The sequence below is a fragment of the Ctenopharyngodon idella genome, chromosome 20 (genome assembly GCF_019924925.1).
Source record: "Ctenopharyngodon idella isolate HZGC_01 chromosome 20, HZGC01, whole genome shotgun sequence".
NCBI lineage: Eukaryota > Metazoa > Chordata > Actinopteri > Cypriniformes > Xenocyprididae > Ctenopharyngodon > Ctenopharyngodon idella.
This window is the reverse complement of record NC_067239.1, coordinates 354,787-372,165: the sequence shown is the minus strand read 5'-3', so window position 1 is coordinate 372,165 and position 17,379 is coordinate 354,787. Positions and strand designations below refer to the sequence as shown.

Here is a 17,379-nt window from a genome sequence, read left to right as displayed (position 1 = left end):
CTTTAGAGTTAACATGAAACCACATCTGCATAAATACAGCTCTACAGAAACAATGAGGGTATCTGCAGTGAAAACAGTGCTAAAAATGGTACATTAACTGGTTTTATTCATGTAAAAATATTATTCAACATCGCTTAACCAACCTATATACATTCATTTTTATGGGTTAACTTAGGTGGAAATTGATCTTTAAGGTAACAATTTCAGGTTACCACTTTTTACATTTACTATATAATGACAAGAGTTTATGACATCGCAATGGATTTCTTAAATGATTCATTGTTTGTTCCGTTGATGCTTTATCTGCATTATTTCATTCTCAAACTGCAAAACGAAAAACTACATGCCTATAGTGATTTCTGGTGACTTCACTGCCATTCTTCATCAACAGTACAAGAACATTTTTATACTAAACTTTATATTAAATGTCTTTAAATACACTATAAAAAATGCTGGGTTAAAAACAATGGGTTGTTTTAACCCAACGATGGGGTTGTTTTGACCCAGCGAATGGGTTGTTTTGACCCAGTGATTGGGTTGTTTTGACCCAGAGATTGGGTTGTTTTGACCCAGCGAATGGGTGTTTTTGACCCCTGAGATGGGTTGTTTTGACCCAGAGACCTGGGTTGTTTTGACCCAGCGAATGGATTGTTTTGACCCTTAGATTGGGTTGTTTTGACCCAGCGAATGGATTGTTTTGACCCAGCGATTGGGTTGTTTTGACCCAGAGACTGGGGTTGTTTTGACCCAGTGAATGGATTGTTTTGACCCAGCGATTTGGGTTGTTTTGACCCAGAGACTGGGTTGTTTTGACCCAGTGAATGGGTTGTTTTGACCGTAGATTGGGTTGTTTTGACCCAGAGACTGGGTTGTTTTGACCCAGCGAAGGATTGTTTTGACCCATAGATTGGGTTGTTTTGACCCAGCGAATGGATTGTTTTGACCCAGCGACTTGGGTTGTTTTGACCCAGAGACTGGGTTGTTTTGAACCCAGAGACTGGGTTGTTTTGACCCAGTGAATGGGTTGTTTTGACCCAGAGAATGGATTGTTTTGACCCAGCGAATGGGTTGTTTTGACCCAGTGATTGGGTTGTTTTTGATCCAGCGAATGGATTGTTTTGACCCAGTGATTGGGTTGTTTTGACCCAGCGAATGGGTTGTTTTGACCCAGAGATTGGGTTGTTTTGACCCAGAGACTGGGTTGTTTTGACCCAGCGAATGGATTGTTTTGACCCATAGATTGGGTTGTTTTGACCCAGCGAATGGATTGTTTTGACCCAGCGATTGGGTTGTTTTGACCCAGAGACTGGGTTGTTTTGACCCAGTGAATGGGTTGTTTTGACCCAGAGATTGGGTTGTTTTGACCCAGAGACTGGGTTGTTTTGACCCAGCGAATGGATTGTTTTGACCCATAGATTGGGTTGTTTTGACCCAGCGAATGGATTGTTTTGACCCAGCGATTGGGTTGTTTTGACCCAGAGACTGGGTTGTTTTGACCCAGCGAATGGGTTGTTTTGACCCAGAGATTGGGTTGTTTTGACCCAGAGACTAGGTTGTTTTGACCCAGCGATTGGGTTGTTTTGACCCATAGATTGGGTTGTTTTGACCCAGCGAATGGATTGTTTTGACCCAGCGAATGGGTTGTTTTGACCCAGAGACTGGGTTGTTTTGACCCAGCGAATGGGTTGTTTTGACCCAGTGATTGGGTTGTTTTGACCCAGCGAATGGATTGTTTTGACCCAGCGAATGGGTTGTTTTGACCCAGTGATTGGGTTGTTTTGATCCAGCGAATGGATTGTTTTGACCCAGTGATTGGGTTGTTTTGACCCAGCGAATGGGTTGTTTTGACCCAGAGATTGGGTTGTTTTGACCCAGAGACTGGGTTGTTTTGACCCAGCGAATGGATTGTTTTGACCCATAGATTGGGTTGTTTTGACCCAGCGAATGGATTGTTTTGACCCAGCGATTGGGTTGTTTTGACCCAGAGACTGGGTTGTTTTGACCCAGTGAATGGGTTGTTTTGACCCAGAGATTGGGTTGTTTTGACCCAGAGACTGGGTTGTTTTGACCCAGCGAATGGATTGTTTTGACCCATAGATTGGGTTGTTTTGACCCAGCGAATGGATTGTTTTGACCCAGCGATTGGGTTGTTTTGACCCAGAGACTGGGTTGTTTTGACCCACTGAATGGGTTGTTTTGACCCAGAGACTGGGTTGTTTTGACCCAGCGAATGGGTTGTTTTGACCCAGCAATTGGGTTGTTTTAACCCAGTGATTGGGATGATGTGACCCAGTGATTGGGTTGATTTGACCCAGCGATTGGGTTGTTTTAAAGTGCTTATTAATAAATGTTCACCTTTTGATTATTATTGTTGCCTCTAGTAAGTATGTTTCTGATCTTTAATTTCCAACATATTTTGGGTTCATTTTAAGCCAGACATAGAGTAATTTTTAAACAATAGTTGAGTTAAATAAAACTGTCCAACAGGTTGGGCAAACATTTAACCCAATCACTGGGTCTCTGGGTTTTGTCCATTTTCAACCAAACTTGGGTTGTTTTTAACCCAGCAGTTTTTAGAGTGTGCGCGTATCTCTCCCCAGCACAAGTGTTTTACAATACAGCATCAATAAGTACACTGTACCTAACACTGTTTTTATGTAACTACATGATAGTTAAAGACACCTAATATGAAGTGGAACCGAACATGTGTAAAGCAACTGTAAAGTCAGTATTTACACTTAAAACTGAAGTACTATTCGCAGTCTGGGATTATAGTCTGGGATCAAAGGAAAGTTTCCCATTCACAATTACTCTGTGGTTGTCTTCATGTGTGCTCATCGTAAATACGATCGCTCTGGTGTGAAGGCTCGGTCTTACATGTGCTCTGCTAAACTGACCTTCCTATACAGCAACATTCATCTTCCCAGGTAAGCATATGAAAGATTTCTTGTTGCAATGTCTCCTGGTTAACTTTTAATATGTTTCATACTCTGAGGACAACAGAGAGAGGAAGCATGATGGTACAAGAAAGAGAAAATATTGGATCACACACTCTAAACCGACTTTCCTTTCATCTGTTTCTTTTTGGCTCCTCAGACGAGCCGAACACATATCAGCCTATAAAACACGTCCATAAGAGAAGCCCTGACAATTACGGCAGGATGTTCAGCGGTGAATTGATTAACATCAAACGCTGTGTTTTAAAAGGAATGAGTCCGCTGTTTAAAACGCTGGATTACGGCTCTGTCACATGACTTACGGCAGAGCTTTAACGCTTTGAGCTCCACATGGAAAGTGTTGCGTCACAGACGGGCCATTTTACTACCTAACTGTGCTTTGGATGTTGTGACGTGACTCAGAATGAGTGAGTTTGGCACCGCCCTAATAATGACACCTCAGTCATTTTTGTGCGTCTAAATCTCAAGGGGAAATAAGGTCAAAGTTAAAAGTGCTTGAACATTGAGCATCATGTTACAGCGTTGACCTGTACTAAACAACAGGATCCTTCACAGGGTTCAGAGCAGGAGGGAATGTGGACAGCGTGTGAAACGGCCTTTAGAGCTGCTAGACTGCGGTTTACGAAGACTGTCTGTTCTCTCAGATCCAGTCTTTTTTTTAATGGGGTCCATGTGGAAGAGATTTGGGAGAAGACTGGCATGTTGGGAAGTGAGAGGATCTAGCCTTGTTTACTGCGACCAGCCTGATATCCCAACAGACACAGGTCTCTCCCACAGGATGAATTCACACAAAAAAGCGAACATTTGTCACCATTTACTCATTTGGTTTGGTTATTTTTTTCACTACATTCTTCTTCTGTACATATTATATTAGTCTTCTGAAGCCATATGATGCTGTCGCTGTCAAAGCTCATTCTCCTTCCAGATATTCAAAACTACAAAAATAATAAAAGCTGATGAAAGTTTCAGAGCTTTGGTGAAGGGGAATACTGTCAGAGAATAACATTTCAAACATCAGTCTGGATAACACTTTATTTTACAGTGTCTTTGTTACACGTGTTGCACGTGTTTAATAACAGTAAATGATGAATAATTACATGCAACTAACCCTAATCCTACTATAACACTGCACTCTATAAATACTGGGTTAAAAACAACCCAAGTTGGGTTGAAAATGGACAAACCCAGCAGTTGGGTTAAATGTTTGCTCAACCTGCTGAGCAGTTTTACTTAATTCAACTATTGTTTAAAAATGACTATATGTCTGGATTAAAATGAACCCAAAATATGTTGGAAATAAGCAATTTAATAAATGTTTATTGTTTAATTATTATTCATTAATAAATGTTCATTTCCAACATACTTTGGGTTCATTTTAAGCAACAATACAGTAATTTTAATAAAACTGCCCAGCACGTTGGTCAAACATTTAACCCAATCACTGAGTTTCTCCATTTTCAACCCAACTTGGGCTGTTTTTAACCCAGCATTTTTGGAGTGTATAGTAAGTACATGTTGTTTATTGATATTACTCAGTACTTAAGTATGTTTTAAGGATGTGTCCGAATCTGAATACTGTGTTTGGAAAGCTCTAATATACCATGCCTTTAAAACCAATACCCAGATTTGACCAAATGCAGTTGGTCTCCAGACCACATCCTGCCTTGAAAATACTGCCTTTTTTTGGCGAGTTGCAGAGAACTCAAACAACAAAGACTTCTTAGAGACAAACATTTGTTCTCGTCTCCTGGCCCGTACACTTGTTCTCCAGCTCTCAGGCTCTTTGATCCGGCGGTTGAGAGATGCTGATCTTACAGGGTTGGTGGTGGGAGAGTGTTCTGTGTCCTCCAGGAAACCCACATGCTCCAGTGTGATTACTAAATTCAGGGAATTTTATTAATTTGTGCACCAGATCTTCAGAACCTTTATAACTATATCATGGTGTCTCAGTGGCATCATGGGATACTGTGACTGTAATGTCTCTCCAATGGATTTCCCATTAAATGCACATATTGATGAAAATCTCCAGTTGAATGATTTGCTGCTTTGTTAAACCATATTATTTTCTTCATACAGAACATTTACTGAAATAAACTGAAAAACAACCTTTTCAAAAATCGGCGCGATTATGGCATCACAACCCTGAAGTTATTAACATATGACGGCCCACATTTACATATCAGCATCTCTTCAATACAACAACAGTTTACTTTCACATGGGTTACCCAATCATAACAGATCTCATTTACATATCAAAGTCTTAAAGGTGCCTTAGCAAAATATCCTGTGATTCTACAGGTCAGAGAGAGGATGGGAAAAACAACATTTGGGGCCAGATTTACTACAAAGTGCAAATTAGCGTTGGAGTGGAAAGTTCTGCGATGATCTACTGATGAAAAGTGCAAATTAAGAAACACAGACACTCATTTCCATAATGACCAATGCAATCTACCGAGAGCAGCTATCACAAGCACTAAATGTGTTAAGACATGCTTTTTTGGGTGTTAAATAATGGCGCAAACACCAGAAAATTGACAAGCACAAAAATGAGCAAATCACGTTACATGATTCATTTAAATACTCTCCTCCAATAAACGTTTCGTCTGAAAGGGAAACTCCTGCAAATGCGTATGCAATAAGTTCAGACGCAAAAGAAATTTTAGACTGCGTGTCTTTAGTAAATCCTGACTGTAGTATTTTTAACACCAAAAGCGGGTTCGCGCTGATGCAAGCTGTTCGTAAATCTGCCCTATGACTATTTTTGATGCACAAAAACCTGAATTACATTAAAAGTGTGTGTGTGTGAGAGTGTGTGAAGACACTTCTGGCTCATTGTGTTTTACAGAAATCAGTTCCTGCAGAGAAAGCCACAAAGCCACCTACACACGATTCTATATTCACAACATCATAACATGCTTTGGGCCGGTATACAGTAGTCGTGTCTCCTGTATTGTGTGTGTGTGTGTGTGTGTTTCCCAGCAGACACACTCTCCCACACACACACACACCATATAATAGGCCCTTGTGAGAAGAGCAGAACAGTGCACATCTTGGACAGGCTGTTCTTGTCAAGCCCACCTCCTCCAAGAACACAACATACATCCATCTGTTAAACCCATTACAGCAGGCCAGAGCCGCACAACAAGAACTCTGTCATTTCCTCCTCCTGCGTCCCTGGAGTTTCAACCGCGTGTCTGTGAGGTGAATCACGGCGCAGATCCGCACCGATCGCTCTGTCAGTGCATCAGACTGCTGTTTAAAACAGCCGGCCTTCAGATATGACTGACAGGTGCACAAAGAAACATGAAGATGACACCGAACAAAGAATGTTCTCATTTCTGCCCAGCTTTGAGTCGTTCACTCTTACATTAAACCAGGAGTGGATGAAACGCTACGCAACAAATGAGTCACAGTTTTCAGACAATCAAACATACCTACACTACTAGTCAGAGGACTGGACACATCTGCTCATTCTGACTATTTCCACATCTTACTATGAATACTAATACTCAAAATAAATAAATAAAGCAAACATCTGTGAATAATGCAGTCACGTGAATGAAAGCTCTCTTATATTTGAGCTAGATTCCAGCTCGGTTAGTTTATTAAACGGTTAGTTCACCCAAAAAAATGAAATTTCTGTCATTAATTACTCTCCCTCATGTCGTTCCACACCCATAAGACCTTCGTTCATCTTCAGAACACAAATTAAGATATTTTTGATGAAATCCCAGAGGTTTATGTCTCGTCCATAGACAGCAATATAATCAACACTTTCAAGGTCCAGAAAGGTACTAAAGACATCGTTAAGACAGTCATGTGACTGCAGTGGTTCAACCTTAATGTTATGAAGAGGCGAGAATACTTTTTGTGCGCAAAAACAAAACAAAAATAACTTTGTTCAACAAATTCGTCTCCCGTTATTCTCCTATGCTATTTACGTTGCAGTGCTTCCAGGTTCTACATCCGAATGGCGGCTCAGTATTGGCCGACGCCTGATCACGTGATCAGCATGACGCATGTGTGTGATGCTGACGCAGGAGCCGGCCAATAATGAGTCGGCGTTCTGACGTAGAACCTGGAAGCGCTGGACGTAAACAACGAATGAGAATGACACAGAAGAGAAGAGATTGTTGAATAAAGTGGTTATTTTTGTTTTGTTTTTGCGCACAAAAAGTATTCTCGTCTCTTCATAACATTAAGGTTGAACCACTGCAGTCACATGACTGTTTTAACGATGTCTTTAGTACCTTTCTGGACCTTGAAGGTGTTGATTATATTGCTGTCTATGGACGAGTCATATCGAGAAAGAAAATGTTCCATTCTTTGTTATCAACATCATGAAGTGAATTAAACAAAGAAAAAATGAAGAAGAATCAGGGAGATCAATCAATTATGAACAATTTGCAGCCATTTCGTGAATAATATGTAATCATGTAATCCATAGAAGTAACTGTAATCTGATTAGGAGCATTTAAAAACGTATTATAATATAATTACAAGTACTTACTGTTTGGAATCTGAGTAAATACTTGTATTTATATTATATTACATTTTAAAACACTCCTAATCAGATTACTGTTACTTTTTATGGATTACATGATTACATATTATTCACACAATGGCTGCAAATTGTTCATAATTGATTGATCTCCCTGATTCTTCTTCTTTTTTTCTTTGTTTAATTCACTTCATGATGTTGATAACAAAGAATGGAACATTTTCTTTCTCGTAGTTTTTTCTTATTTATTTATATGGTACACAACAATTCCATTCAAAACGAGTTAGGTCAAAAGTAATCTAAATGTAGTCAAAATAAATCTAATAGATTACGTTATGAACTATAATTTTTGTCATGTAATTTGTAATCTGTACAATTTGTAAGTAATATACCCTGCACTGAGAATAATATCCTCACATGCTGCGAGACACAATTACTGACTAACAGACGTTTAAACTCTCTGTTGGACAAATTAAGGCCGTTGGCTTTTTAAAACCCTTTTTAAGTTCTGAAACAAGGTCTAATAAATGAACAGCAGAAGTCCTCTGAGGAACAGCAGAAATGGGCTCTGGAAATGTGCACTGAATGGTGTTCGAGAGACAGGCACACGTTTGCAACAGAAATCCTTTTTGTAGACATTTTAGACGTGAACGAGCCATGAGGTGCTTGTGTGTCGATGATACGTTTTTATTTCCCATGAATCAAGCAGGTAATTCCCGCCTTTGGAACTGCTGACTGGCTGGACGGGAGTGTGAAAGTGAGGGCTGCTGGGTAATAGACCCCTGACGGCCTCGGTCACCTCAAGCTGAAATATACGGCAAGAGAACGCTAAATAGCTTTACAGCCAATGAAATATTCATTTTACAGAGTTTTTCTGTGCAATAGATTCTAACAGAATGTGCTGTTACATGAGATCTTCTGATCTATCATGAAATATCATCAAACTGAAAAGGACGTGTTAAGGTTAAGATAATGTCTTTCAGTAATGTGTGATGAGAACTGTTCTAACATTTATTAGGCTATTACGTGATATGCGTAATAAATGCTAGATAAATGTTACAGTGTGGTCAGCAGGCACAAAGACGAAGGATATTCAAATACAAACCAGGCTTTATTAACAATCCAAACCCTCTGAATGAACACGCAGGAGAACAACGCAAACCACACACTGCATAAACGAGAACTGAACAAGAACAACTGAAAACACACAGGGGTAGAAGAAAGGAAAGCAAACTAGACACATGTGAAACTAATGCACAACTATAGCAACAAACCAGGACATAATCAGGAACCAATGAAACTGAAACTAAACAGAGCGGGGAAACAGGAACTAAAGGAAACAGAACAGAGTGTCATAATAAGGGTCCACAAAACAACATAAACCTGACAATAATCTTGTTGGGCTGTTGTTTGTATAACTGTTAGTTCCCATCCTCAAATCTACGAGACGTTTTCTAACACTGCTGATATTCATGAGAAATACCCTTAAACATTGAAATGATGCTATGATAAAGATATTGCTTCCCTCTTTGGACATGGCAAATGTTTTTTTATTCCACAAACATATGACCTGACCTGAAGAAGGACAGATGCAGGTAAACGCACACGCTCAGTTGATCTCTCTCTCTCTTTCTCACTGTCTGTCTGTTTAGGCTTGTTTAGCGCAAATCTACAGAGCCTCTGTATAAATCACAATAATTAAGTAAAAACAGAGCCAGTTGGTGGAAAAATTACATTGACTTTTTATCATGAACTTATTTAACATTCAATACACATGCATGAAGTGTAAAACAAGAAGGGCATAGCCTTATGAAAAAGAGCCTGTGAACATTGTGGTTTCTGTGGTTGGCTTGTCAGTATCGCAGTATTATCACGACAGCCCTTAAAACATCTCCCAGTTTCAGACGTCAAGAGACAGAACTGTGCTTGAAATGAAGTTTTTTGTGTGATATTCTTTCGAAAAGAGTTGGAAGGACATGAGTGTGGGTAAATAATGGCAGGATTTTCATTTTTAAATGAATTATTCCTTTAACCTTCACAACTGAATCGCACAAAAATACCTCATTTAGGGATGAATATTGGCTAGGTCAGTGCTGGAAGCATTTACAGCTACAGAATGAACAGCAGAGCAGAGAAAAGCAGAAAGCCAGGACATTAAAGCCCACATCTGTCCTGAACAATAACACAATCCATTTAACACAACACAAAGCTCAGAGTCATTCAGAGCTGGGCAAACATGAAGAGTGTTAAGACTGTGTCTTAAGAACTGCACTAAAAAATGCTGGGCTGTTTCAACCCAAATTTGGGTCAAATATGGACAAACCCAAACGTTGGGTTGAAAATGTAATTAAAAAATGAAACCGAACAGTTGAGTTTGTCCATATTTGACCCAATTTTGGGTTGAAACAACCCAGCATTTTTAGAGAGTAGTTTGACCCAGTAGCAGTTAGTTAAGAGGTAATCAGTCTTACTTTTCCAACTCAAATTAGACTAATCTACCCTTTTATGTAACTTACTTTAAAAAGTTAGGATCAGTCCTGAAGAAAAAAACTTAACGAATAATTTTTATGGGCGGCTGTCTGAGTTCCCCCGCTGAATAAAGCTCCGGCACGAGATCCAGCGGCGTTACAGCAGAAACAGGACAACAGAGACTGGTCGATTACACTGGAATTACTTCTAAATGTTTCATTTTTACTTCCAATATTTGTTAAACAAGCTTAAATGTAGGCAATATGTATTAAAAACTATATAAAATATTCTATACTGTAAAATACACTCTAATAAATGCTGGGTTAAAAACAACACAAGTTGGGTTGAAAATGGACAAACCCAGCGACTGGGTTAAATGTTTGCCCAACCTGCTGGACAGTCTTATTTAACTCAACTATTGTTTAAAAATTACTCTATGTCTGGCTTAAAATGAACCCAAAATATGTTGCAAATTAAAAATCAGACAGATAATTACTAGACGAAACAATAATAATCAAAAGGTGAACATTTATTAATAAATAATCTAATAAATGTGTATTGTTTAATTATTATTCATTTAACTTATTATTAAATGTTCATTTATTAAACATATTAATAAATGTTAATTTCCAACATACTTTGGGTTCATTTTAAGCAAGAAATACAGTAATTTTTAAACAATAATTGATTTAAATAAAACTGTCCAGCAGGTTGGTCAAACATTTAACCCAACCGCTGGATTAAAACAACCCAATCGCTGGGTTTGTCCATTTTCAACCCAACTTGGGTTATTTTTAACCCAGCGTTTTTTAGAATGTATGATCGAAAATAAAGAAATTATCATATTATCAACCAGTGGTTGTGTGAGTATTTTTTTAAAAAGTGTAGAGGATTTAAGGATTTAAGTCAATAAAAAAAATAAGCTAGTATTACAGTAAAAATGAATCAACCCTGTATGCTGGGTTAAATAAACGACCCAATTCACTGGGTAAAATGAACCCAACATGTGCTCTGTCCTACATTTACCCAGCCCAGTGTTTTTAGAGTATAAGCAGTTTATGCGACCAGCCAGAACATTGGTATTCCATCCTGGTCTGGTGAGGTCTACGTCTCTGCCTAAAAGTCCTTGTGAACAACAAGAAGATCAGATGAAATGATGCAATACTGCATAAATGATTTACAAGAAACGCCACAGCAAATATAGCCAGTGTCACTGAGACCTTGAGTCAAGCAGCGAGGTTACGTAAATGAAAAGCTTCACACTAGCTGTGGTCATTGTGATTATATATCAAATATCACATCTTTTGAATGGTATTGTATATTTTTTTACAGTTTCTCTCAACAAGGACAGTTTTTCACAGTGCCAAATAGTCAAGTGTCCCGAGGCCTCTGACAGCAGACAATTTCATCTCTATATCCTACAATATCTCTCGTTATTTGAACATCTTACAAGACAAGAAGGAGCCTCTTAAGAGGCCCTAGGACCAAACACGATTGCCCTAATGCATTCTGGGACTGCCTTAGCCCAGATTTTGCTATAGTTTAGAAATGCCTCTGCATCTGGGCAGAATCTGCCCTACCTACATTTACAGTCAGGAGCCGCTACTGTATTTAGCAAATATTTTATTTCGGAGATGAGATTTGGTCCCCCAGTCACATGTCTCTCTGACCACTTCCTGTCTGCTGGTCAATGGCCCTTGAAATATCAAACTTAAATAATGCATGGACCAATCACAGCATTGGCTTTAAGCAGCCTGCGTCACATGACATTTCCACTGCAGTACATCACCTCTGATAAATGGCGAGAAAACCACGCGTGCAGACGGCATTCATATTTCATAGCGCCGTGTCTCTTAACATTTGCTTTGTCGTAGGTCTCCAGCGCGGCGCGCCCACATTACATTTGTAACGCGTGGCAAAATACATAAGCCAAATATAATAAGCATTTTCTCTCCTCGGCTAACAGCATGACTGCTGTCTCATTTTTCTTGTGAAGCATTATGAATTCAATCACATTTTCTGAAAAATGAAATTGAGAGTAATAACAACGTTAGCCGCGCTCTCACTTTCACACACACACACACACACACACACACACACACACACACACACACACACACACACACGGGCTGCTGGAAGTACACGCTGCATACTGACTCCACAGAATCCCTCAGCCATGTTTATTCTGACAATCTAGAACTCCTTTACCACAGGAATAAACATCGTGTGTGTAATATCATCATTATTCTCCCTGAGAAATGACATTAAAGAGACAATATTATGCTTTCTGGGATATGACCTTTCATGTAGTGTGTAATAAAACTGTTTGTGAGTGTAAAAGGACTGAAAAGTTTCAAGGATCAAGTGCAGATAAATGGAGTTTTTCCCTCATAAAAGAAAGAATTGATTCTGAACTGAAACGAGTCGTCAGTAATTCAGTCTCACTTCCTGCTGAACCTGCGTAGGTTTGTAGCTAATTTGCATAATATAATGCCAGCCTCTGGTCTTGATTGGCTGAACGGCATCTCTTTGCCCCGCCCTCAATCACTGTAGTTGTGTCTGAGACTGGAAGAGTTTGGTTCGTGTTGTTCATGTCGAGAAGACGCTGTTTTCTGCTGCCGAAGCAAATCCACTTTGATGAGATTGATACGGGAAAACCGTTACTGTTCGTATCACTGTGAATCAAGAGCTGAGATTCAGATATGATAATGAGCGTTTGGGTTCTGACCAATCACAGCAGACTGGACCATCTCACCAATCAGAGCAGAGCAGCTCTCAGAAAGGCGGGGTTTAGAGAAACTGAATCTTTGATCAAAGCGTTTCAGACACTGAGAGAAAACAGCTGATGCTGCAGTGGATATTATGAGAAAATTAAAGGCTTTTTGACTTTGAATGCATGTAAATCTGGTATAGGAGACGACAAAACAAAATGAAGAGACTTTAAGATAGCATAATATGACACTTTAACTGGAAAGCACATGGAAAAGGGCCCAGTGATCTCACCTTGATGCATCTGCTCTTTCAGAAGAAATCCAGGCAATGTCTCAAACTGCGCTCAGATTTGCCAAACACAGACCTGTTCAGTTAAAGTCAGAGATCTCAATATGAGCTCAAACATTTCTCATCAAATGATCCGAGCTGCTATTCACAATCATTTTCATCATTGTTTTTATTGTTTTAATAATATTCCATTTTATTATGTGTGTTCTGTTCTGGAAGATGTGGAAGATTTTATTTTATTAAATTTGCACTTGTAGTATATATATTGATACAATACTAGATTATAATTTTAACTCTAGTGTGTTTTGATATTACATATAGTTAATATATTTTAAATGTACTAATTAGTAACTTCATTATTACAAATGTGTAATTACAAATTTAAATTAGCGTTAAAAGTACCAATCGGTACTGAAATTCTAAAAATGTGACGCTTTGAGCGCTGTTGAGCGGATTCATAAACACCTCTGATTGGCCACTGTGTTGTCATCGGATATGTCTGTGATTGGCTGTAATGATCAACACACAGGAGTGTTTGAAAGCAGGACCGGTTCAAACGCTCCCGTGTGTATCTGTGTAAGCGCTCGGAGAAGAGCGTCATTGATGACTATTTACAACGTTTTTGAAGCGTTGATCATTGTAGCCAATCACAGACATATCTGTTGAGCTCGTGAACACAATGGCCAATCAGAGGTGTTTACGAATCTGCTCAACAGCGCTCAAAGCGTCACATTTTTAAAATTTCAGTACAGACGTGGTATCGAAGTCGGTACTTTTGAGAACTCTAATTTAAATACATCTCAATAGAAATGACATTAAAGTATATTTTAGTTTCTCAGGAATGCAAAAGTTTTTAAATATATTTTTTCCTCCCATCTCATATTTTTTCGACCACTGTGTCCCTTTAGTGGCAGTAATTATGAAATTACGTAATAAAGATATACTTAAGTTCTACTTAGCTGTTTAAAAAAGCACTCTTAAGTACAAATAACTGCATTTAATATGAATATAAATCATTTTCTTTTGATTGCAGTTAACATATATGAACATTAACATGTACTCTTATTAAAAGTATGCTAAAATGTACTTCTTTTTTCACAAGGGTTATGAAGAGTTTTAATGAAAATGCTATTTTAAAGCACAAACTGAAGACTCCAGTGATCATCTTCGTTCCAGACACATTACAGTTATTGCTGACTCGATTCACACTGTTAGTACAGAGCGGAGCGACGGCAGATTGATCTGGAGTCAGTGGACACGTGTGTTAAACTCTCGTGTAAACTCCACACAGAGAGAGAGAGAGAGAGAGAGAGAGAGAGAGAGTCAGCACACAGATGGACAGATACAGAGCAGAAACTGGATACATCATCAAAGACAGAGAGACACACGCAGGGAAGAGGAAGAAACGGAGCAGAGCATCAAAAGGAGAAAAGAGTGACTTCCTGGAGAGTTTATGAATCTCAGGAGTTCAACGAGCCACCTGTGAAAACACTGATGGAGTGTGTGTGTGTGTGTGTGTGTGTGTGTGTGTGTGTGTGTGTGTGTGTGTGTGTGTCGGGACAATTCATTTTTCCTCCATATGACTCTAATGTGGCCACTGCGTGAGGCCGAGGTCAAAGGTCAGGACCCTTCATTCACTTCATATGTGGGCCATACTGCATTCATACTGTAGAGTTGATTCCTCAATGAAGAGTGTGAGAACAACACTAGCAGATGTGCTTTCTGAAAGACATGCTTCATCCAAACATGAACATTCTGTTGTTGCTCAATAGGAGAAATCCAGAAGAATCTTCATGCTGCTCTTTTATACAATGAACGTCTGGATTGAGGACAGATGCTGAAAGCTCCAGTAATGACACTATAAACATCAGGCCATGTGCTCCACGTGTGTGCTGGATTACAAGACTTCTGAAGACATCTGAAGAACAGAAGAACGAAAGTCATGCATGACATCCGTTCTTTTTAATCTGTCATTGAATATTTTTATTCTCTTGTTCTGTAAAACCATAAATGTGGTGCCTTAAAGAACCCAGAAACCAAACACTGATCTGAAGAAGATAACATGGCTCTTGTGTAGATCTGGAGCAGAACACCTCAACCCATCCACCACAGAAGAGTGCTGAAAATATCAAACTAAATGAATCTCTCTCTCTCTGTCATTATACTCACACCATTCTCTGCTCAAACGTAAATAAGCTCAGAGGCCATTGGTGTTGGGCGCAAGCAAATCAACGTCAAGCAATCGGTAAAACATTGAAAACAATCCATCAGAGCGCTCTTTTTGCATCTGTTCATCAGCGTGAGCAGGATAAAGTCAGACCTGATCGGTCGAGGCTATTCATTGGCGGCGTTGTGGAATTACCTATTGATTTTCCTCCTCGAGCATTCTCAAATCTTTCTCTTTTCTGACAGAGGTATTACAGAGACAAAGCCTGAATGTGCATAACATTAGCCACAAAGATGCTTTTCTCTCTCTCCATCCACATTATCGTTGAGAATATTTGGGGTCAGTAAGAAAAGGACACATTAAATTGATCAAAAGTGACAGTGAAGACATTTACGATGTTACAAAAGATTCTATTTCAAATAATCTCTGTCTCTTTCTATTCATCAAAGAATCCTGAAAAATCTGAAGCAGCACAGTTGTTTTCAACACTGATAATAATCATAAATGTTTCTTGATCAGCAAATCATCATATCAGAATGATTTCTGAAGGATCATGTGACACTGAAGACTGGAGTAATGATGCTGAAAATTCAGGAATAAATTACACTTTACTGTATATTCACATAGAAAACTGCTGATTTACATTGGAATAATATTTCACAATTTTTACTGTATTTTTAATCACATAATTGCAGTCCCTGCTGAGCAGAAGAGACTCTTTCAGAAACATGAAACATTCTTAAAGATTCTAAACGTTTGACCAAACACCCGTTCTGTCTCATCAGTGTCCTCTATTCCTGCACTACCTTTTCTAAAAATACTCCCAACATCCGCTTTTAGCTGCCACACACACACACACACACACACACACACACCTGTTGATGGCACACACCCCCCGGTGTGTTTGGATGTGCAGGACTCACACACTGAAAGATGAAAGATGCTTCACACGAGCCTTTTCTGGGTTAATCGTCTCTGCTTCGTTAAACGCTAAACAAATATCATTCACACCAGCGTCTCTGGAAGATTCAGGCATTTCAGAGGTTGAAGAAATGAAACAATAAAGCATTTAAAGCAGCGTGATATTAAAGGCCACTGCTTTGATGCTCACAAATTGATTTCTTCAAGGGTTCTCAGTGAAGAAAGTGCTTGTTTTAGAAAGCTGGAGGCAGATCACTGCTCATGTGTCTGAATGTGATTTTAACATATTTAACACTATTTTCACTAAAGGAAACTATATAAATCACATATTCAGCAAAATATTGTGTGTGAGAACAATAAAAATACATTTACTGGTCATTCTCGTCAAAAGGTAAGTATTTATACAGTTTAAATAGATAACAGATATACATTAAACAGATAAATAGATACTCATTCTGGTAATATCTCTCATTATTTGGCTTCAGTAACAGGGTTGAAGATCAGAGCAAATATGACTAAAAACAGCTTTAAATAGGAAATATCATTGATCACGTCACATTATTCACTGTCAATAATCTTATACTTTGTGCCCAATTAAAATTAAAATCAACAGAGTTGAACTTTTAAGCCAGTTTATAAAAGATTAAAAGTAATGAAATAGTAGTTAAAACTGAAGAGAATCTAGTTTAAAGAGGAGATTGACACAGCAGGGTGGAATAGAGAGCAGAGGCGAAACCAAATAATAACTAATTATGTTATTATGATGATCAAATTGTTGATTCCAATGAAAAACAGTTTTAGCAATTAAAAAAAACTTAATTATTTTTAACTAAATATTGCACAGAGTCTATTCGACGCAACATCTCATCAGCAGCATGTCATGGACACACCGAACTCTTTCTGGCAGTGGCCCGGGTTACACGGACATTTATTTCACCACGAAACGAGTAAATCGCCACATGAACTCTGAGAGCGCGTAATGCGCGCTCACTGCCCGCTGGTTGCGCGCGCACTCGAGATGTGTTCATCCACTCACCTCTCTGCTGAGCTGCACAACACCGCCACAGCAGCGCGACGAGCACGAGAAAACACGGCGTGTTCATGTCCGAATCCGCCTGTTGATCGTGAGCGCTCAGGCGAACATCAGAAGAAGTCCAGGAACCTTCAGGAACTCCTCGAGCGACTTTAGGAAGTTTGGGACGCTCGTCTGGTGATCCCTCCTATCCCGCGCGCTGAGGAGGGGGCGTCCCGTCCCGAGATCACATTCCTCTGCGCTTCCTCTAGGAGAACTTGTACAGCATCATCTCCCTGCAGGAATACACTCTGAGTGTTAGATACTGAAATAATCCCAACTCCAGATACTC

At 39.1% G+C, this 17,379-nt stretch overlaps 1 protein-coding gene across 5 annotated transcripts in view; it reads right to left on the bottom strand.

Moving 5' to 3' along the window:
• lama2 (laminin, alpha 2) overlaps positions 1-17,270 on the bottom strand; it is a 157,980-nt gene extending 140,710 nt beyond the window's left edge. For all 5 annotated transcript variants that reach the window (XM_051876479.1, XM_051876480.1, XM_051876481.1 and 2 more), the window contains exon 1: positions 17,052-17,270. In XM_051876479.1, coding sequence (XP_051732439.1) covers positions 17,052-17,118 — 67 coding nt within the window. In that variant the 5' untranslated portion in view covers positions 17,119-17,270. The remainder of the gene's footprint in view (positions 1-17,051) is intronic.
• Positions 17,271-17,379: the final 109 nt, after the last annotated feature.